Consider the following 24567-nt stretch of genomic DNA (forward strand, 5'->3'; position numbering starts at 1 on the left):
AGGCCTGACAGAAGAGAGGCTGCTGCAGGAAAGACACAAATACCCACCAGGATCCTACCTCACTTTGAAAAAAGTCTTAAGCTACCATAAGGTCATCAAACACTGTCAATCAGGGCACAGGTGAAAACTCACTGTGGCATGGGTACAAGGAAAAACACTCCACCCCTGGGAAGAGCTGGGGAGCTATTCTGCACCCAGGTTATTAGATACATGTCCTAACTTGGGGAGGGGCAAGAAATACTCCCAAACAAGATTCACCAAATATACAATGAAGAGTTTAGCTGCCATAAGGAAAAGGGGTAGAATCACTGAGAAAGAGATAATCCTAAGATCCAGCCTCGAGCTAAGTATGAAAACCACAGAAAATAGTTTAAAGATCAAGGGCTCAAAGAATTCTTTCCATGAGTCCTTTTTTGAGGAATCTACTAGAAACTGAACTTCATCCAAACAAAAGATGACTGGGAAAACTTTAGCAATTTAGCTTTAATTGCAAAAATAAGGTCAGAACAAGTATTATATAATAATACTCTATGTTTTGTTTTGTATGTTCCAATGAAATAAAAACAATGCAACTAAAAATGGGAGGACAATGGAGATGGAACGAGGAAAATAGAATTAACTCATTAACTATGATTTAGACAAGTTAAGAAATGTTATTAAAAATGGTCAATTCAAATTGTGAATAAAAGAAATAAGGAACTAAGAGCACTAAAAAAGATTTAAGCACAAAGAAAACTAGAACAGACATATTAACCTTCCTAAAAACCAAATTTCGGAATTTCTTTTTTTAAAACACAGCCAACACATTATAAAGAGAAACAGTAAATATAATGATTACAGCATAAATCTGATAATTGAAAGCAAACATATGCATCTTATCAACAACTGTAGAAGGGTTTAAATTTGCCTATTAAAAGGAAAGATTTTCAACTTGGTTCATACAGATCCAACTATATGCTCTATTCAAGAGACGTGCCTAAAATAGAAAGGCTAAAAAGAAAAGGGTAGTCAAATGTACTCTAGAGAAGTGGAAACACTAAGAAAGCAGGGGCAGCCCAGCCAGACGTGGCTGAGGTTGAGCATCGACCTAGGATACAGGATATCGGGGTTCGATTCCCAGTCAGGGCCCATGCCCGGGTTGCAGGCTCGATCCCCAGTCAGGGGCATGCAGGAGGCAGCCGATCAATGACTCTCTCATCATTGATGTTTCTACCTCTTTCTCTCTGTCTCTCCTTTCCTCTCTCTGAAATCAATAAAGATATATTTTTAAAAAAAGCAAGCAAGCAAGCAAGCAAGGGCAGCAACACGGTTATCAGACAAAGTAAAAAGCAAACAACAGTGGAGATTCTCTAACTATGACTCCAAATCCATATGCAAAAATGAAACAGAAGAAAATGAAAAGAGAAACTGATACATCTGATTACGTAAAAGTGGCTGAGAACCATGATAGACAAGTAAACAACATAAAATCAAAAGACAACTGACAAATTTGGAAAAAATATTTGCAACACATATAACAGATAAAGGGCTAGTATCCCTAATGTAAAAATAAATCTTAAAAATTAGGGGGAAAAGACCAAAAAAAATAACTCCTCACCAACAGAAAAATGGGCAAGACAACAAATTCACAAAAATTGATTCAAAAGAAGTTCTTAAAAATTAAAAGTATTCAACTGTACCCATAGAAAGAAGAGTACACAGTAAAACTACACCAAGGTAAGGTAATTTCTCACTTATCCAACTAGTGAAAATAAAAATGTAAAACACCAAACTTTGTTGGAGAGGTTGCAGGGAAACAGGCCTCTCTCATACATTGCTGGTGGAAATACAAATTGGTACATCCTTCATGGAGGAAAATTCAGAAATTTTTAAACAAAACTGCTTATGTATTTACCTTCTGACATAACATTTCTACCACTAGGAACATACACACAATATGAAAATGCATCTGTTTTTCTTTTTCCTTCTGTATTTTATTATTGAAAGTACTACAGGCATCCCCGTTTTTTCCCTCCAGTTGACCCCCTCCACCTCGCTCCCACCCCCTCCCCAGGCCTTCACCCCATTATTGTCTGTGTCCATGGGTTATGCATGCATGTATATAACTTCTTTGGTTAATCTCTTCCCACCGTCCATCACCCTTCCCCCTTCCCTCTAAGACAGGACAGTCTGTTGCCTGCGTGAATGTCTCTGGATCTATTCCGTTTGTCAGATTCTTTTGTTCATTAGCTTCTTCTTAAAGAAGACCCTTCAACATTTCCTGTAATGCTGGTCTGGTGGTGATGAACTCCTTTAGCTTTCTCTTATCTGTGAAGCTCTTCATCTGACCTTCAGTTCTAAATGATAGCTTTGCTGGGTAATCTTGGTTGTAGGTTCTTGCTTTTCATCACTTTGAATATTTCTTGCCACTCTCTGGCCTGCAAAGTTTCTGTTGAGAAATCAGCTGACAGTGGTATGGGTGCTCCCTTGTAGGTAGGTAACTGCTTTTCTCTTGCTGCTTTTAAGATTCTCTGTCTTTAACCTTTGGCATTTTAATTATGATGTGTCTTGCTGTGGGCCTCTTTGGGTTCCTCTTATTTGAGATTCTCTGTGCTCCCTGTTCTTTCCCCAGGTAGGGAAAGTTTTTTGTAATTATTTTTTCAAATAGGTTACCCAAATGGAGTACTATAAAATTTGTTTTGTTTTAAATAAAGATCTCAATGAAGAGACTTGGAGTGATTTCCAGGATATATTTTTTAATGGAAAAAAGCAAAGCTCATAAAAGCATCTAGGCAATGCTAATTTTGTATATAGAAGAGGAACTAATGAAATACACATATATTTGTTCATCTATGTAAATAGAAACACAGCAAGGATACATCAGGGACTAATGAGATTATCTATAGGGAATATATGGGAATGAGGTGGAAAGCAGGGAGTTGCCTCTTCTCTGAGTATAGCACTTTACGTGGCTTTAACTTATGGAACAATGTTAATGTTTTATATATTCAAAATAAAAATATAAATCAAATTAGCAATAAAGAAGGATAAATCCTTAAAATAAAACACCATCAGAAGCATGTGACCAAAACTGGATGTACTCCATAGAAGAAAGGAGGGGCAAAGCACTAATCCAGGTAACTTTATTATTTTTTAAATTGAGATACAATTCACGTACCATAATATTCACATTTTAAAGTGCAGAATTCAGTGGGGTTTTGTATATTGAGAAAACTGCAACCAACACCACATCCAATTCCAGAACACACTCACCAATCCAAAAGAAATGCCATACCCATTAGTGGTTATTCACCATGCCTCACTCACCCAGCCCTGAACAATCACTAATCTACTTTTGGTCTCTATGGAATTATTCATTCTGAACATTTCATGTAAGTGGAACTATATTTTGTTTCTGACTTTCTTAACATGATGTTTTCAAAGTTCATCCATGTCATGGTGTGTATCAATATTGCTACTCTTTTTATGGCTGAATAATTCCACTGTATGTATCCCTGACCCTTGAACATGAAGGTGAGGGGTGCCAACCCCGCAGTCAAACGTCTGTGTATAACTTTTGATCCCCCCAAAACTTAATTGTTCCTCAGTATTCACAGTGGATTGGTTTCAGGACCCTTGCTTCCCCACAGACAGCAAAATTCACAGATGCGCAAGTCCCCTAGGTAAAAAGGCAGTAAAACGTTAATGCAGGAAAATGTTTGCAGAATTTGGGTGCAGTCTATTGTGTAGCAAAGAATTTGGCCTTGCCCAAAGAGAATTGTCTTTGCCTTCAGCTTTTTTTTTTTTCTTTTTTTTTTTTTCAATAGAGGGAGAGGGAGAGAGAAACATCTCCTGCACACCCCTTACTGGGGATCAAGCCCAAAACCCTTGCATGTGCCCTTACAAGCAACTGGGGACCTCTCAGTTGCATGGGTGCATGGGATGATGCTCAACAAACTAAGCCACACCAGCTAGGGCTCCCTTCAGCTTCTTGAAGGCAATCTATGTTATACCTGATAGGACTATCTTTGTTTAGGGTAGGGGCTGGCTACACTAAAAGAGACAAACCATGTGATTTAGGATAGGGGCTTTGGGTCATGTGGTATCAGTCCATCTGGAACAATCATGTGGGCAATCAATCAATCATGCCTAGATATTGAAGGCACAGTAAAAATTCTGGACACAAAAGCTTGAGTGAGCTCCTCAGATTGGCAATCTGTATATTGATGCCAGGATGATAATTCGTCCTGAGAACAAGAGCAGCCTTTGCATCTAGAACCCTCATAGATGTGTTCTATGCATCTCTTCCTACGGCTGTTTATAACTTGTACACTTTCCCTGTAATAAACTTTGTGACTATAACTGATTTCAGCGAGCTGTTTTTCCAGCAAATTTCTGAACCTCAGAATGTATGGGGAACCTTTCACCCCACTCTCCCTCCCTGCACACCACCTCCAAACCTGCAATTGGTGTCAGAAGTGAGAATGGTCTTGTGTGGACTCTTCTTTGTAGTGGGCCCCTAACTCCTTGCAACTGGGGTAAAAAGTCTTGAGCAGGCTTGGCAGTTTGGAGAACAGTGCTCTCAACTTTGCAGTTTGGCTAAATCTGGGTAGGCATAGAGGCATTTTTCTTTCATTCTTTCCTGTAATACATTTTCATAATTAAAATTTCAATTGAAATTAATTTCAATCTTAAATAACTGATATTACATCAAAATAAAATTTGAAAGTAGAAAAAAACAAATTTTGCATTCAACACAGGAATGTATTTTTCTTTCTGCACAATCTCTGGAATTCCACTGCTCAAGGTAGCTAAATTTTTAAGCTCTTGGAAAAGATAGAAATGACTCTCCAGGGCTTGAGAATTCATTCCTGCTAACCAGAAGGCTTTCCCTGCCATTAATAGCACCAACACATAAAAATCACAGAATTTAGTTACTTTTAGTTAACCAAGAACCTTTAATTACTCCCAGAGCAGCAAAAGTGAAACTTTTAAAGGGATTTTTAAAATCCTGTTTTCCTTTTAATAACAGTACTATGATGTACAGAGTAGCCCCTTCCTCAGTGAGTCACCTCATAACCTTTCTGCTCAGCTATCAGTAGAAATGCTCTTTCAATCCTACCTCCTTCAGAACTTGTTCATATAAATTCCAATCTTTGATTCCTCAAACAACGTACCTATAAGAGCACATAGCCATGTAATTAGATGTTGTACATTCTGAATTTAACAGAAATATTTATATGCAGTGAAATATAAAACCAATTTTTGGTTGTGTAGCTACATTTAAACAATGTATGTTGCCTAAATAATTAAAATATAATTCAGAAATCCAAAACTGTCCTGGAAAACTAAAAGTCAAAAAGTACAAGATCACAAATAATTAAAACTATAATAAAAATTCATATTTATTTGTATAATTTATTATCTGTACACCCATAATAAACATTACTATTTTTTTTAATTGATTTTAGAGAGAAAGGAAAGGGGGGAGAGAGAAAGAGAGAGAAACATCTATTTGTTGTTCTATGTATTGATGTATTCATTGGTTGATTCTTGTACATGCCCTGAACGGGCATGGAACCTGCATCCTTGGTGTACTGGGACAATGCTCTAACCAACTGAGTTACCTGGCCAAGGCCAAACACTGCTATCTTAATCTTAGTTTTCCTAACAAGAATAACTTTTAATAAAGGTGATCTATTTCAAATAGCTACAATTTCCTCATATTTTTCTATTATTATTTTAAATATACCACAACTTTTATTTTCAAGGCAAAGAAACACAGACCTAATCCAGTGAAATACACTTCATGATAAGCACAAATGAGGAAATCTGAGATATAATCTCAATTCTTTTATAAAGAATTCTTTTATAAAATTCTTTTATAAAGGGAACAGTATGGGCATATTTTTAAAAACCAATTTATGTAGTTGGTTTGTGGAAGGTTTATGTAAACATAACTTGCACATACTTAAAGAAGAGAAATAAAGACAACAAACGTATTTCTCTACCCCTTCCAAAGAGACTTTTTCAAATACGGGTTTTAATAACAGGCTGGTAAGAAACAAAAAGAAGAAAAAGAATTTTTATATGGACAAGTTCACAAAAAGAAGAACTACTCAATCGTCAAACGTAATTTTTTTCCCCTGAAACACAGCGATTTTAGATTGCTGCTCTTTCCGCCTCCTGCTTGCTTCCCACGAAGGATGGAGAGGCAGCTGTGTCTGCCATTTTGTACTTTCTGGTACTTTCTGTGCACTCTTCTTAAACTGATTCGTGAGCTGAGGGTCATTTTGCTCAAAAACTGGACCTGCGAAGAGAAAGCAAAAATAATAAAAACTAACTATATACCCAAACAACATACAAGAGAAATATATTTCATCTTCTCAAATCAGTATTGAAGAAGAAATTTAGTTTTACTGAAATGAAATACCTCACAATTTAAAATCTAAGTCCACCAGGGAACAGTGTGAAGTTGAAATATTCACCAGCAGGCAGTTTGGGACACATGCTTCCTAATCTTTGTAAGCAGATGTGTATTGTTTGCCTCCTAATATATGCTGTGCTGTCTTAAGAAATATCATTTGCTTATGATACCTGTGTGTGAAGCAGATATAGTCAGAAAGTACACATCTTTACTAAGATAATCTGACAGTGTTGATGGGATAGGTTAATTTTTAAAGGGCTATTAATTGATTTCACTCCTTTCTGTTACTGAACAAAGTTATTGCTAAAAGGTAAATTACTAAATCTACTCCAATACAAGACAAAGTTTTGTTTTAGTCATAAAGTTATCCATCAGATATGAGGGCGGCAACTTGTATTCTAGTCCTCACAGCCTGTTATATTATGAGGCACTCCAATTACATTACTTTGAACAACAAAGTACTGTTTGGGAAAGATATACCAGCTTGAAACGACATGAATCAATGCATGCTTACAGAATCAGAAAGGAACAGGGAGGTAAAAAGTTTAATATAGATGTATTAAACAGTCCTAGGGATGTATAATTTCTCCATTGCAATTTAGACATCACTGTCAAAAGCCTTTTAAAGATCTCCTTAAAAAGCAAATGGCATAATGTTTTATAAGCAAGTGCACACAGTTTGGGATAATCTTTCCAAAATATCACTGTACACAGATTCAAAAGGCCCCACACCTTGTACAAATCACATGTGACCTAGAAATTTGTAATGCTCAAACAGGGACTATAGTGGTGAAGACGAGTTTAAATGTTAAATAAAACTGTTTCATGATAACTGAAGTTTGAATAAGACAGTATTTCTAAACTAAAAATATATTTTTATAATCATGCAAAGTAAATCTGCATGTGTAAATAAATTAATAAATATTACATATATATAAGTTAAGCAAAAACAAACCAACTCTTTTACAAGGGTCTCCTCATTGGGAAAACAAGGGGGTGCCTTTAGTTTAGTTATCCTATGTTTGTGAAAATAAGGTAAATGAGGCAGATGGCCATGTGTTTGACAAAGCTCATCTTCTTTTCCTTCTAGGTGCACAACCATAATGTATTTTCCATGGTGCTACAGTTAGGTGAGGTCAGATAACTGAGTTATAGCCACTGGAAGCTTCTATTCTCTCTCACATGGAGCCTGCTTCCCAAGTTCACTGCCAACCGTTTTACCTATCTTTAGTACACAAGATGCTCACTTTTCAGCGTCAGATATCTATTTTCTTACCACTGAACTGCTAAGCCAATGCCAAATTTTTAAAAAATATTTTTATTGAGTTTTAGAGAGAAGGAGAGGTAGAGAAAGAGAAACATTGATGTGAAAGTGCAACGCTGATCAGCTGCCTCCTGCACGCCCCCTACCAGGGACTGAGCCCACAACCTGGGCATCTGCCCTGACTGGGAATTGAACCAGAAATCTTTGGTGCATGAGATGATGTCCAACCAACTGAGCCACACCACCAAGGGCAAAATTTTTGTTATTTTAATGGCTCTACCCTATTTCAGAATACTACTTGCAGTATTATGCATAGTAGACTGTAACAAATAACCATCAACTTGGTGAATTTTTCTTATTCATCCATCTATCTGCTCCTTGCAGACTTTTCCATTTTGTGCCTCTAGTTCTCTTTGATCAGGTAGTAAATGTGTTGTGTGCCTTCCCATTTTCCCTTAACTGGTTGAAAGGTTTATTATAGTTACTTTGCCCCTCCTTTGACACTAAATATTTAGTATGAGTTGGGGGCAGGCATTTTTTTTTTTTTTAAATATGCTTTTACTGATTTTAGAGAGAAAAGAAGGGAGAGGGAGAGAGAGAAACATGGATGTAAGAAAGAAACATTGATTGGCTGCCCCCGTCAAGCAAACTGACCAGGGACCAAACTCCCAACCTGGACACATGCCCTGACAGGGAATCGAATGGATGACCCCTCGGTGCATGGGACAACGCTCAACCAACCAAGCCACACTGGCCAGGGCCAGTTTCTTTTTTGAATGCACAGGTCACCCAATTTGGAGCAGTCACACCCATGAGACCTGATGGAAAGCACCATATCATCACTCACTGATCCTGGGCTTTGATCTGGATGGGACTTTGGGTCGGCTTCACTGGGAAGGAGGTAAGTGTGCTCTATGTGTGTGAGGAAAAGTGAAATGGGCATTTGGTGATCAAAAGGATGGTCATTACCTGTTCAAGAATTCTACTTTCTTTTTCCTTCTAGCCACAGAGTCAGACTGCATTTCTTAGCTCCCTTGTGGATAGGTGGAGTCATGTAACTGAATTTTGGCTAATGAAATGTGAGCAGAACTGATTCCTGCCACTTTCAGGCCTGGCCCATGATAACCTCCTGCAAAATTCTCCATGAATATTATTTCTTCTGTTGGCCAAATGGAGAATATCTGGGAACTGGAAAAGGAAGGAGCCAAAAGAAGCTTAATCCTTGAATGACTATGTGAAACATAGCCCCTCTGCTGATTCATGGTGGGCTGTGATGTGAGAAATAAATTTTTATTGTTTTAAATCAGTGAGAGTTTGGAATGTGCACAGAGTCAGCCTACCCAAATATATTGATTTACAACAATATAATAATTTAAAATTACTTTGAGCTGGCCAGAGTGGCTCAGTTGATTGGAATGCTGTCCTGTGCACCTAAAGGTTGCCGATTTGATTCCTGGTCAGGGCACATATCTGGGTTGAGGGTTTGCTCCCCGGTTGGGGCACATATGGAAGGCAACTGATTGATGTTTCTCTCTCTCTCTCTCTCTCTCTCTCTTTCTCTCTCTCTCTCTACCTACCTCTTCCTCTCTAGCATGAACTCCAGTGATTAAAAAAAAAACAAAACAAAAAACTTTGATTTTACTCTCAACCCAGAAAGTAACATGCTTGTTACTGAATATTTAAAAGCACAGTGTTTACTAAGATATAACTCAAACAATAATTAAAGTAAGGAATGAATTAAATGCCCTGCTGGTGTGGCTCTGTGGTTACAGTGTCGGCCTATGTACCAAAGGATCGCTGGTTCGATTCCCGGTCAAGGGCACATGCCTGGGTTGCAGGTTCAATTCCTGGCCCTAGGCCAGGGCTTGTGCAGAAGGCAACCAATCAAAGTGTCTCTCACGTTGATGTCTCTCTCTCTCTCTCTCTCTCTCTCTCCCCCTCTTCTTCCTCCTCCCCTCCCTTCCACTCTCTAGAAAGCAATGGAAAAAATATCCTCAGGTGAAGATAAAAAAAAAAGGATAAACTAAATAGACCCAATATTTCCCAATAACTTTTGTCTATACCTTTCCCACTGGCAGGGTTTAGGGGGAGAAAAATTAAATTTAAAATTACATTGATAATTAGAAGATGCTCTGATTCCATTTCTGTGGGTACATAATTCACTCAGGCTATTGAGCTACCGGAATTTTTTATTCTTCCACTTGGACAAGGCATTGCTTACTTGCATGGGGGTCAGGTAGCCACTGATAACATACCTGGGGTGCTGCTTTTCGGAGCCTGCTCTCTATAATTTCTAAAAGAAGAAAAACACCATTAGGACTTTTAAAAGATAAGCAGATCTTCTGACTTAAGAGTCAGAGAAAGATAAATACCGTATGGTTTCATTTACATGTAGAATCTAAAGAACAAAATAAAGGAGACAAACAAAATAGAAACAGACTCAGATACAGAAAATACACTGATGACTCCCAGAGAGAAGAGGGTTTGGGGGCTTGGATGAAAAATATGAACGGATTAAAAAAGTATAGATCGGTAGTTACAAAACAGTCACAGGGATGTAAAGTACAGCACAGGGAATATAGTCAATAATACTGTAATAACTACGTATGATCCCAGGTGGGTACTGGAAATATCGGAGCAATACTTTGTAAAGTATATGATTGTCTAAATACTATACTGTATATCTGAAATGAATAATGTTGAATGTAAACTGTAATTGAAAAACAAAATTTAAAAAGATAAAAATCTTCTGACTTAAGAAGATATGTAATAAAACTGATCGTTCAAATTCATTCAATGGACTATAGTACTCTCCCTCAGTCCACCAGCAATCTATAAAAAATTTTTAAAACCCCTAAATTTTACCTACATCAAAGGTTTGTTAGGCCCCAATATTACTACAGAAACACATGGGAAGCTTCCTCTCTCTATCCTTATATGGGCTTCTGGACATAAAATATCCTATGGTTACCTCTTATCTACTCTTGAGGACTATCTAGATAAAGAATTTCAAAAACATTCTCACAAGGGGAATGAGTCACATATAACAGAAATTAATATTTGCATTTTGTGAGAAAGGAAAGGGATAGTGATGTGTTCTTTTCAAATGAGAAAAAAAGGTTGCCTTTTGAAGCAGGTTTGGGAGATATAAGTAATATTTTAATTATTTTCAAGGCTCCAAAGATGGCTGTGTGCCTTTTTCATACTTCTACTTCTTTCAAAAAATTCTGAACATCACATTTTCTATTATATTAAAAATGATCCCTGACCTATAAATATATAGAAAAAGTTTACTGAGGAAAATAGCTATTATTGAAGAAATTAGCTTACTATGTGTGAAGATATCCCCTACCTGATTAAAATTACAAATGAAAATAAATATTGCTTTATAACAGAACAGCTGTGGAAAGTGGTGGTTAACAGCAGAGATAGGCACAGCAGCATCACTAAATACAAAGCAGTCTGGAGAAACTAGGTATTAGGGCAAGCAGCTGTATGTACTGAAATAGGAATACATAATAAAATAATTGGTGTTTACCATAATGGCCGTAGGTTAACAAACAAAAAAAACAAAAACAACAAAAAACCCCCAAACCCACTATATTTCTATTCATTTTGTTTAAAGTTTGAGCCATATGAGACATTTTCAAAAGTTTTTCATCAAAAGCTAACTCAACATTCAAAACTTTGATAATTGAAGGGATAAACTTAAATTAGCTAGAAAAATTATTTGGCTATAACATCTCATTTTCTTATGAAGCTGGAAAAATGTGTCATTGCCATATGCGTGTTTGTATGTATTATCCTAACATAAAGTGGGACAGGTCCAAGTCACAGGATGTATTTTGCATAAATCAGAATTATGGAGGGGAAGTAGTCTCTTCTCATTATTAGAATGTGTAAATATTTAATATTTTTTTAAATTTAAGAACTAATAAGTATTTCCAAATACAAAAATATACCTTGCAGAGCTTTTAGCTCCAGATAAAGAATGGAAAAACACTGATTCAAATTTCCTTGCTTCTGTACTTGGCTTGTTTTTGTTATTTCTTATACCCTGACAGGTATCAAGTATATCTTCTTCAGGGTACACTTTTTGGGAGGATTTTTGTTCCAAAACTGAAGAATGGCAACTACTTTCCTTCTTTCGTGTCCGTTTGACTTTCCCAATGAAGAAGTCATCACCACTGTCACTATCCTCAGACACGGAAGACTGGTTGTAAAACCTTTCTTCTGTGCTATCATCAAAGTACTCCTTCTCTTCTCCATGTAATTCTTCTCCATCACTGTCACCACCAAGGGAGCTATCAGGCTCTTTCCTCTTTTTGGTTGGATGTAACGGTTTCATTTTACTGTCAGCAGGTGTCTTTGGGGGTCCAGAGGGAACTACAGAATCCTTTTCAGAAGGCTGTGATGAAGAATTTGGAATGTCCACTGTTTTGAGTCCATGTTCCATCTTTGCTATTTTTTCTTTTGAGGTATTTATTGGTTTCTTTGCCAGTATTTTGGTTTCTTTGTCTTTTTGCTCACTGATAATAGCTCCTTCATGCTGTAACTTAATGGCATCATCATTTGAACCTGAATTGTCCTTGGAATGGTTTTCTTCTGCAGCATTCTTTGGTGACTTAACTTCAGCATCATTTTGTCTTGCATCTTTAAAGGCTTTGACAGCAGCTGCAAGAGAAATAGCACACAACTTGTTTCAGCATAAAATGTCACTCTTTCAGTACAGTATTTTTTAAATTACTTAGAAAGACTTAGGATAATTTATGCATTATATTAAATACAATCATGCACCACACAATGACGTTTCCATCAACAGCGGACAGCATATGTGACAGTGGTCACGTAAGATTACAGTGGAGTGTAGGAGGCCATACCATCTTACTTGTGTAAGTGTCCTCTATGTTCGCATAATTACAAAATCTCCTAAAAATTCATTTTTTAGAATGTATCCTTGTTGTTAACTGATGCATGACTGTATGTATAATGAATGGGTCTGCTCACAAAGAAATCTGACTTTTTAGAAACCAAACTTATAAGAAATGCTCAGGAGTATCCATTTAAAATCTAAAATTAATTTTAAAAACATCATTTTATGCCTTGAAGTTCTGAAGAACAGTAAAAACTGTTCTGAATGCAAATAAAACAAAATGGCAACTTTAATTTCTGCAGGAATAATGTACTGACGTCATTGTAGAGTATTATAAACAGGCTTTCAGACATACAAATAAGTATCTTCTCATCAGTGACAAAAGCATTAATTCTTTCAATACATTTTATAATATACATACACATAAATTATGTGGCTAAGCAGCAGCAACATCAAAAGTAATATGAGTTACATCAATTATTAGAAAGCAACTGAATTCAATATTATCATGAATATGTTACATATACTCATATATTAGAATTTAGGAAAAAAATACAGATTTAGCTTTTCTTCAAATATCAAATACCTTCCCTATTAAGTACCTTCCCACATATGGAAATATGTGAAAGAGATATTTATAATATAAAAGATCCAAAAGAAAGAAAATAGAAGCAAAAACACAAAAAAATCAACAGTCATTTATTCAAAGTAATATACACAAATGCATTTAAGTACACGGCTTAAAAGTCATTTAATTCATACCTTTTAGCACATCTACTTTTTTCTTCAGAAGAGGGTGCACTGCTAATCTGGCAACTGCTCTTTCAGTTGCAGTAGAATCAGGCTGCAAATTGAAACAATAAAATTCATGCTGACAAAAATACTACTGTCCTTGAACAATTGTAATTATCATGTAATCAATAAATAAATATTCCTTGTGTATTTAATATCTTTCCAAAATTGTGGTTGGCATCACAGGTGATATTTTAAAGGTATAACAGAGCTCCCGCTTTCAAAGAACATAAAAGATCGAGTTAAGACTAAATTAATATGGAAGAATCAAATAACATTGTATTAAGCGCCATGATATAACTTATGACTACTATAATGTTTGAATTTCCAATTAAGACACTTAGCAATTATCTACCTTGAAAAGATATGAGAGAATCTGAGAAAAAAGCCTACTGCTGGTATCCTGATCACTCAGTGACAAGCGGGGCTGCTAAAGTTTATGGGTAAAACATGCTTGCTTGAGTTTCATAGAAAGCATATTAAAAGCTGTAGCATAGAAATCCTAAAGAAGGACATGACTTTTCAGGCTGAAAAGGCTCAACACAGTATATGAAAATAGAGTTACATCAGCATATTGAAGTTTACAAGCTTTCAGAAAAAAAACAAAAAAAAACCCCACCAAAAAACCCCCAAAAACCCACCAATCAAATCACTAAAAAAAATAAATAAAATTCAGGAATCAGGATAGGAGGTCAAAGACAATAAAGCAATGCTTCTAAACCTCTGTAAGAAAATGATTTTCAAACATGCAAGGTTTAAAAAAGTTTACATTCCTTGAACCATTCTCCCAAGAAGCTACCGCCCCACTAATACGAAGGATACAAAAAATGAGGAAGGCAGGGGATATAAGGAAGAAGAGGTCCAGGCAAAAGGAATCCCCAGGATGCTGACAGAAGCTTTAGATGTAGAACACCTGGTGTATTAAATGTCTTCAGAGGAGATTTCAATAACTGTTGAGGAGTCTGCTGTTATGCTAGAGAGAAGATAGAAAACTAACAAACATAACAATTATAAACTATAGGAAACAGAAATATTATGGAAAAGGAAAAGTAATCACTCACTATGTGGCTTATGGTTAAAATAACATAACCACAAAACATTCACCTAACTTCAGTTTGGAGGGTGGAAAGGTACATACATGACATGGCAGAGGGCTGAGATCTAAATCCTTACAGACACCAACAGCTAATGCTCAAAGTGTATTAATAAAAACAGACTGATGCGAGGATCAATTCCATAAGAATCAACTTAAGTTGAAAGTGGAAGAAAACAAAGGCCTATTTTCACAAGAAATTTTGTAAAAGTATTTGACTCTTATAACTGGTGTTTGCCAAACTGGCCAATGGGCCAGTTCTCACCTGCTGCCTTTTTATAAAATAAAGTTTTATGGGAACACTCCCAAATTCGCTATATAACCAACCATTATACACATCCCAGGACCCTGCCCCTCTTTCAGGTTCCAAGGTAAAAGAAGACACTGCAGCAGCAGCTATTTATCTTTAACTGCTTTTTTCAGTATATTTCCTGTAGCAACTAAAATTTTGCTTCAAAGATAATCCCCAATATATGAACATCTGAATTTGAAAAACAAATAAATCAGAAAGTAACTATTCTCATCACATAGGTTAATTTCACATCTTTTTAGATAAAAAGTTCTGGGAATCCCACAGATTCCGACTAAATGTATTCATGCAGAATTGCTCAAAACATCTACTACTGTTCCCAAATCCCTGCTTTGACAACTTGCTAAAAGCTTTGATGAATTGGGTATTTTTCTTTCCAGGGTTAGCTACAACTTTCCATCTTAGTTATAAAAAGTTTTAGAAGAGCAGTGGTAATACCTGAATGTCTGGTGTTGACTCTAGGCAAATACTGCTTTGTTAAGAATCATTTTATCATTGAGTTCATTTACCAATGTTATTTCTCTGCCCTGGAAGATATCCCATAGTGTCTAATGATCCAATTTCAGTAAATTCTACATATATATATATATTTTAAAAGGCCCTAGAATAAGTTTAAAATTTTACAATTATGTATTGATCTAATAAATGAAGGTACTCTTATTTGTGTCTTCCTCTATAACTGTGTCTTTATGTTGCAAACTCTGTGGATGACTTATTTGGGGGAAAATACCAGGCTAATAAGAAGTAAGACTGATTCAAAAAGAGCCATTGTACTGCATAATCCCAGGACTGCCACTCACAATCTAGTTGTCACAATTGGAGCTGTGCAGTGTACAGTTTATGCAGCCATATGTACCAGCAATGAGTTCAAAGAATAAAGGTTTGAGTTAGGAAACTGGTAGGTAATCTTGAAATCAAGTCAAGACTGTTAGTATAATTATTAAATAAAATCTTTGGTCTGTGTTCCCTTTACAAACTCTTGTTAAAATTTAAATTTAAACAATTAAATGATTTTTAATTGCTTTCTGAAGAATAAAATTAAAGAAAGGTTTAAAACATTAAATTTCACATTTTTACTTAGGAGAAATAAAAGTTTATTTAAATGATTGCTGAAATTTATGAAATTTGATATTTTTAACTGACTTTCTTTAAATCACTTTCAGAACTACATGTATCAAAGTAATGTTTCTGAATTCAGTCTAGTATGAGAATAGTTGTTGAGAAACAAGTTTTCTTCCAAACTATTTGAGATAACTTTCTCTCACTGTGTGACCCAACTCCAAGTCCCTCTTAAACCTTTTGGAAAGAAATCAAACATGAACACTAAAAAAAGAGGCTTGTGAAGCAAGTGGGCTCAGGTTCACACCTCTGGCAGTGCGTTGTGTATCTGCTGCCATTTGCTGAAGGCACTGGGCTAAGTGTAGGAACTACAGGGATAAGCGGGCAGCGCATGCCATGTGAGGCTTCCTTTCTCTCCCTCAATTTCTCCCCTGCCCATCCTTCTTCCTCACTTACTACCCCCTCCTTATGTTTACTCATATTGATGCACTTTTACATAAACACGACTTATTATGTGAAGGTATGGTCTTACACATGAAGACAAACACCATCTTTTGACGCTCATGATCTTGCTCTAATTTAAAAGGTTAAGACAAATGCACAAATAACTATTCCCAGGCAGAATGTGATAAACTTCACAGGCGAGACAGAAACTGCTGAGGCTTATAGGAAAACTTCAAACACAGTCATACATCTTAAATTTAAATAAATTTATTTTGAAGCTTAAAAGGCTAAGTAGTCTCTGTGAATACACAGTTTTTACACCTGCATGAAAGTCTTCACAATATTGCAGGGTATGAAAGAAACCACAGGTTTCCTCATTTAAAGTTGACACAATGTTTGCCATGGAAAATTCTCAGGAAACTGTGGTTTAACACACCTCCAGTTTCTTCCATTTCAAATAAATTAAATAAAAAAGGGAAAACACCTAATTTTTTAATGGAAAATTTTTATTTTGGAGTATGGGTATTTATTGTGAGCATAAAGCATGTGGTGTTCAATTTTGAAAAGAATTTTAAAAACGTACATATGAATATAAACAACAGTCTAAAAATGCAAAAACTCTCTTACATGCAATGTTCATTCCTTTCAAAATATTCCTAAAACAAACCAGGAATTCTAAATGAACTAGGATTCTAAATGAACTGGTAAAGGTAGAATGCTAGCTGCAGTACTTTTAATATTAATTGAACTTAATTTTAATTCTAGGTTTTACCTAAAGATATAAATCAACACGTTAATATTTGTACTTACTAAACATTTAGGGAGATAGTAAGAAACAGTCCATTCAGCTGGATTTAAAGAACTGTGACAAACTAAGTAAATAGGGTTCACATTTAAGGGAACAGGAGACCTTTCTGCATTCATTGAACTCATAATCCCTATGTCACCATGATTCTAAAAATATGTGGAAACTTATTCCATACTTTTGTCCTAAACTTTTGTTTTGTAGGCCAAAAGGAGAAACCTGGGTTTAGACCTTGGACCTGCCATTTCCTACTACCTGACTATAGATATATTTTTTACCTTTCTGGGCCCACTGTCTCATCTGTTAAATGAGGTTACCATCATCTTCCCTGAGAAAACTAGCATACATAAAGCGCATAACGAGTCAGGCAACTGGTACATGTTAACAAGTATTAATTTGCTTCCTCTTATCCTATAGTTGTTTAATATAACTGTCTTTTATTTCTAATGGATTATATAGTCCTTTAGAAAAACTGCAGTACATTTACACAATGGAATACTACAGTGTGGCTGTAAAAAAGAAAGACCTCTTACCCTTTGTGACGGCACGGAGGCATGGATAGACCTGGACATTATTATGCTAAGTGAAATAAGCCAGCCAGAGAAAGACAAATACCATATGATTTCACTTACATGTGGAATCTAATGAGCAAAATAGATCCAGAGGCATAGATACATGGAACAGACCGACAGACCTCCAGGGGAGGGAGGTGGGGAGACTGGAGAAAATAAGGTGAAGAGATTAGCCAAAGAACATGTATGTATAGCTCATGGACAGCAGTGTGGCGAAGGGGGCGTGGGGAGAGCGGGGTAGAGGTGGGCAAATGGTAGGGGGAATGGAGGACATCTGTAATAGTGTTAACAATAAAAAAAAAAATATTGTTCTCTATTCCTTTCATATCTTCCACAGTGCCTAGCCAATTGCTATGCATGCAACAGATGTTTTGAATTGAGACGCTCCTGAAATTCTGGCAACAGCTGTCTGGAAATGTCAGCATTCCAGTCTCTAAACTCTCTAGCTTTAGACTCTCATCATTATACATATTAATTGGCTACTTAACCTTACTGCCCTCTTCCCTTTATTTGAAAAATAAAGACACTACTATTATTACTACACACACAGACACGAATACTTTCTATATGAGATGACTGTTTTACACTGTTTTAAGATCAAATGAGATAAGAATACATAAGGAAGAACTGTGCAACCTGTAAGACATTACACAAATTAGTTTGTTCTGCTCTATTCTGATGGCCACATAACTTCAAATGTGCAGAGCTCTACGTAACAGACTTATTTCCTATTTGGTCATCTTCCACTGAGCCCCCTTCCTATAGCAAACTAAATAGCAGTCTTCCCTCCCAGACATCTGCCACTGGCCTCATTTTTGTTTTAGAGGTTTAATTTATTAACAGACTTTTAAATGAAGAAACTGAATCCAATAAAAGAATATCACAAATGAAATAAAACAGTAAAAAACACTGAAATCCAACAGCTTAGGAGGAATCCTAAATGATTCTTAAGCAGGGCAGTTTCCCTTGGTTTTAATTCTCTCACGGGACCCCTCAAGAACTCGGACGAAACAGAACTGTCTTACCTTCCTCCTTCTCCACCTCCCTCCCTTCCTCTTGTTGAAGGAAGGTACAAAAGGGCACAAATGTAATCAGGTTTCACTTGACAACATTTCAGTCAGACAGATACTAAACTTTCTATCTGAATTACTATTATAAATTTCATCACCACAAATCTAGTCATATACAAATGCATTTACTATTTCAAAATAATGATAAGCTAATATAGATATCTGTTTCCCCATTTTCAATTTAAATAATATTTCAAACACTGGAAGACTGAACAAAGAGTTGTAAATGGAAGACAGACAATACCCTAAAAAACTGATTTTACATATATTACACATACATTAACTAATAATAACCTTACAAAGTGAAAACAATCTGGCTGAGAAGTTAAAAAAACAACAACAGACAGACACATGGTATTTTATTTTGGATATTTCCAAGTTCAAGTTAAGTAATAAATACTGCCAAGTGTTACTGTTAGAGTTTAGATGAAAACATAATATTATTAAGGAACTAAAAATAAATTGCTTTTTACTCTCACCACAAATTAAACATTAATGAAATAGTTTTAGAACTTAGCAACTAAAAATTTCAAAAATGTATTCCGGTAAAAATCTTACATTATATTTTTTAAAACACTCAAGAGAAAACAAAAATATATTCTGCCATATTTTTATACCATTACCACTATTCTATTTAAGGTGTCATTATTTTGTGTGAGATACAGACCACACCAAAAGTTTAAAACTATAACAAAACTAAGTTTTTTCCTGCTCTTTTATGAACAAAGCCTATGAAATAATATTTACTGTAAAATCATAGTAGTATAAAATAAAGAGGCTAATGTAAAATCATGCTCATGACTTTGGTGTTACTTCTCTGACAAGAACAATGATGGCAACAACAAATCCTCATGCCCCTCAAACAAAACCATTTTCTATTCTGGCCTTCTTACAATAAAATGCATTAACACTTAACATGTCTAGCATTAGTTAATTTTAGAGAAGTCAGTGCTAGTCTACATAAATGTAGACTAAGAGTATAATTTGCCTTAAGGTTGGAATAGGCAAACTGGCATGTATAGTTGGCGATTTCAACATACCTCTTTCAGTATTCAATAAAAGCAGGCAGAAAATCAGTAAAGATATAAATCACCTGAACAACACCCTCAACCAATTTGACCTAATGATATTTATAGAACACTGATCCCAAAAGAATACATATTGTTTTCAAGAGCACATAAAATAGTCACCAAGATAAGCCATACCCTGGATCATAACACAAATAATAAAGTTAAAAGAATAAAAATCATAAAAAGTATGCTCATGTATCATAAAGAAAAGAGTAACAAAAACATACCTGGAAAAATCCCTTAGTTGCTCGGAAATTAAATATGCTTCTAATTAAACCATGGGTCAAAGATAAAGTTTCAAGGGAAATTTAAAACATTTTGAACTCAAATAAAATAAAAATACAACATCACACCCTGGCTGGTGTTGCTCAGTGGTTAGAGCATCAGTCTTAGCACTGAATGGTCCCAGGTTCAATTCCTGATTAAGGCCAAGTACCTGGGTTGCAGGTTCTATCCCTGGCCCTGTTCAGGGTGTGTGCGGGAGGCAACCAATCGATGTGTATCACATGGATGTCTCTCTCTCTCTAACCCTCTCTTACCCTCCCTCCCTTCCACTCCCTCTACAAATCAATGGAAAAAATACCCTTGGGTGAGGATTAACAAAAAGAAGAAAAAGAAGAAAAAGAAAATAAAACATTAAATATATGAGATGTAGCTAAAGTAGTGCTTAGAGGGAAATTTATAGCATTAATTGCTTACATTAGAAAAGGTCTAAAATCAGTACTACATTAAGAAACTAGAAAAAGAGCACAGTAAATACAAATGCAAGAAACAAATAATACAGGGTAGAGCAAAAGTCAATGAAAGTGAAAACACAAATGCAATATAGAAAAATCAATCAACCCCAAATCTGTTCTCAGGTAGAACTCTCTTATAGGCATTAGCAAAGTGGGTGGAAATATAAGAAGGCTAATAGTAAGGAAGAAGCAGGAGTGGCAAATCCAAGGGGCAGAAGATCTAGGTAAAAGTCCTATCTGTGCCACATAACAGTAACATAGCCTTAATTACCTACTTCATTCTTTCAGTTTTTCTCATTCATAAAAGGGGATTAAAAACAATTGTTCACAGGGTGAATGCAGGGGTTAAGTGAAAGACTCGTGGAAATTATTTGGAAAGAATAAAAATAACCATTCTCATTTGAATTAGCAAGATTGACAAACTGTTATGTAACACATAAATATCATATGTAGTTCAACATACCTTTAAAGATCTTCAAAACAAAATTCATGAATTACCATAAAATATATTTTTTAAGGCAATACTGGAGTTCAAGTGGGGAAAATTCATTATATACTAATAATACTTGGCTTCTTAATAGTTTTCTTATCAAGGAAAAAAGTCATAATTATAACTAAGAAACTCTTCCTAAAAGAAATACAATCTATTGCAGATATACCTTTTTGCAGATTTTTTCAAAATTGATATCATCACCAAGAGCAGATTTAGTTACTATATCAGGTTTCAATTCCTGTAAAAAAAAAAAACAAAAAAAACCCCACAAAATAATTTTAGTTATGAGTCTAATTTTAAACTGTCATTATTATTATGAGTTAAATTCTTAACTTTCAGAACAGAATAACTCCTGTCACACATAATAAGAAATGATCATGCTATACAAAAGCCACAGCAAAATGAATTTTAAAAGTTAATCTCCCTAAAACAATTATATTAAGATTCTATAAAAGCCAGAACATTCAATGTGCCATAAAATCTCCAGGATAAAAACATTTCCTTAATAAAAATAAGACTGAAATAATTCAAAATGTTACTTTAAGAATTCTTAAATTTAAATACATTTTTACTTATTTTAATGACATTAAAGAACATTGGCAATTCATCAATTTATAGAGAAATGTAGAGATTTATTGAGAAATACCTAATTTTAATTCTTAAGGAATCTTAATTTAATTTAAAAATGAAGATATGTTCCAACTGAATGATCCCCTAGTGAATGCCTAAAACTGGATAGTGCCAAATCCTACATATACACTATATTTTTCCCTATACATACATACTTATGGTAAAGGTTAATTTATAAATAAGGCACAATAAGAGATTAGCAATAACAATTAGAGAACAACAAGGATAAAACAGAACAATTAGAACACTATACTGTAATACAAGTTATGTGAATATGGTCTCTCTCTCAAATACCTTACTGTACTTACCTTTTAGCTTAAAGGAATCACACTACAACTTCTCTTTGGCATGCCCAAATTGCCAGCATCACTAATCTTGCACTTTGGGGCCATATTAATAAAATAGGGGTTACTTAAACACAAGCACTGTGATACCATGACAGTCGATCTGGTAACACAGATGGCTACTGACTAACAGGAGGGGTAGCATATACATGTGGATATGCTGGACAAAGGTGATTCATATCCTGGGTGGGACACAGCAGGACAATGTAGGATTTCACCACGATACTCATAATGGTGCACAATTTAAAACTTACGAATTGTTTATTTCTGGAATTTTCCACTTAATATTTTCAGACTACAACTGACTGTGGGTGACAGAAACCTCGGAAAGAGAAACTATGGATAAGGGAAGACTACTGTACACTGACTCATAACTATATTACTAGTGATGTTGTCTCTGGTTGAGTGGGGTAAAGTATGTTTGCAACCAAACTATTTTATATCAGGCTATGGGGCAGAACACTGTACACAGACAAAAAATAACTTGAAGACAATAACCATGTAGACATTTTAAATTCCAAGAGGCTCTTATTAAGGCTGGGCTTTTAACTTAATAAAATATATAACCTGTTTGTATTTTCCAAAATGTGATTAAACTGAAATAATGATGTTATGATTATGAGGGGTTAATTCCCAATACAAAGAATTACAAGGTGCCAAGAAAAGTCTGGACTCTTGGAGATTTGGGGGGGGGGGGGGGGGTGTCTATTTAAAAATGAGGCAAGAAATGCATTTCTTTGAAATAAAAAATCTGAAATAGCTTGTGAGAGAGCTATGGACATCCAAATCTTCATGCTTTTCCACAGATGGGAATCTTATTATGGTTTTCCTTCAGTGACAATAAAAACCTTATTTCCTAAATCCTGTTCTACTGTTTCTTAAATACACTTCTACCAGATGGAACTTCAATAGGTTATACTCTGTCATCATACTGCCAAGGAATTTTTCCAAAAAAAATGTATCTTTGTCTTCCTCCTTCACCTATTCCTGTGTTCTCCATTGCAGTTAATGGCATCTCCAGCCTTTGCTGCTCAGGTTAGACAGCTCAGACATCTGACTCTGCAGGCCTTCGTCATGCTTCTGTTATGCTCCCATCCCCCTTTTGCTTTCTCTGCTGTGGTGTCTATTGAATTTGTTCCCCTCCTTTGAATTACCATTATCCTACCCATAGGCTCAGGACTCCACTACGGATTGTGTGGATTACAATAGCCTACCTAGTTTTCCTCCCACCAGGACCAGTAACTCCAAAGCCCATTATATGTCACTGTCCTAAATAAAGAACAAAATCAAAGACCTTCGGCCTGAAGTTCAAATCCTTTCATTACCTGGCCTCAATGCATCTTTCCTTCTGCTGCTCTATTATTATAATGCACTTCTTCTAGGGTTTCATGTGCCATCCATTCAGTTTTACATAGAATCCCCTGAATAAATTTTCTATTCTCCCACCTCAGTATCTTTGGTAAACTGTATGCTTTAAAATTATTTATCTGTGAAATGTCTTTCTCTAATTGGACACCTACCTTTCCCACTTCACACACCCCCAAACCCCCATCAAAATCTATCCAAATTTCAACTCTTGCTTGCTAGATACCACTAAAATGAGACAGAACTTCTTAGAAAAAAATGGCTGACAAAAGATCTAAGGCAGGAAAAGTATAAGCCCTGCAATATTTTGTTATAACAGAAAAGGAAGGACTAATGGTTTTCTCAAAAAGTCACATAAACTACCTTTGAAGGGATACCATTGGGAAAATTTGGCTGTGATAAAAGAATAATGACAATGACCACATAATTCATTACTCTGATGAGGATCCATTTGAGAATGAAATGAGGCACTATTAAAAATTATGCTGGGACACAAATTGTGAATACCAAGAGAACCGCAGGAATACGTGGTCATATAGTCACCCTAATTATAACACTTGTCAATTCCTCATATGTCCAAATGCTCTTTATTTTCTCTTAAAACCACTTCAAGCAGGCTTCTGCTCCAATTACTCAACCAATGCTATTATTGTAAAAAATAAAAATAAAAAGTCACCAACAATTTCCATGTTGCTAAATCTAGTGAACAGGTCTCAGTCCTCCTCTTGGCTCAACATAGCAGCAGCATCTGACTCTTCCCTTCCTTGGCCTATCATCCCTTTTCATAAGTTAATTCCTCCTTCTCTTTGATATGCTTTCTTTGTATGACTTTCAGGACCCTTACTTGGTTTTTATTTCTTAGCCTCTGTTGCTAGTTCTTCCTCTTCTTCCCAGCTTAAGAGTGGACCCAGATTCTGTCCTGGGTACTCTGCACAACTATCTAATACTACCTTAGTGATTTCATCTAGTCTCATGATTTTAAATATCAAGTACAAGTTAACAACTCCCAAGTCTCTTATCTCTAGCCCCAAACTGTCTTCTGCACTCATATTAAACTGACTACTTCACATCATCACTCTTCATCTTTCCTACTCTGCTCTAATTTTCCACAGCGTGTCACCTACTAACATATTAAATAACTACTTACTATGTTGTCTTCCCCAATTCACCCCCAAAATACAAAAGATGAGAACACTTTGTCATCTTTTGTTTCTCAGGTGTATCTTAAGTGCCTAGAAAA

At 35.6% G+C, this 24567-nt stretch overlaps 1 protein-coding gene across 2 annotated transcripts in view; it reads right to left on the bottom strand.

The window, feature by feature from the left end:
* Positions 1-5359: 5359 nt before the first annotated feature.
* SRFBP1 (serum response factor binding protein 1) overlaps positions 5360-24567 on the bottom strand; it is a 49688-nt gene continuing 30480 nt past the window's right edge. Inside the window, exons 4-8 of one of the 2 annotated variants that reach the window (XM_081133429.1) lie at positions 21155-21226; positions 13306-13387; positions 11633-12344; positions 9926-9963; positions 5360-6289 (exon numbers count right to left, since the gene is read on the bottom strand). In XM_081133429.1, the coding sequence (XP_080989555.1) occupies positions 6099-6289; positions 9926-9963; positions 11633-12344; positions 13306-13387; positions 21155-21226 (1095 nt within the window). In that variant the 3' untranslated portion in view covers positions 5360-6098. The remainder of the gene's footprint in view (positions 6290-9925; positions 9964-11632; positions 12345-13305; positions 13388-21154; positions 21227-24567) is intronic. The other variant, XM_081133430.1, reaches the window with a different exon arrangement.

Source organism: Miniopterus schreibersii (assembly GCF_964146895.1).
Source record: "Miniopterus schreibersii genome assembly, chromosome: 3".
Taxonomy (NCBI): domain Eukaryota; kingdom Metazoa; phylum Chordata; class Mammalia; order Chiroptera; family Miniopteridae; genus Miniopterus; species Miniopterus schreibersii.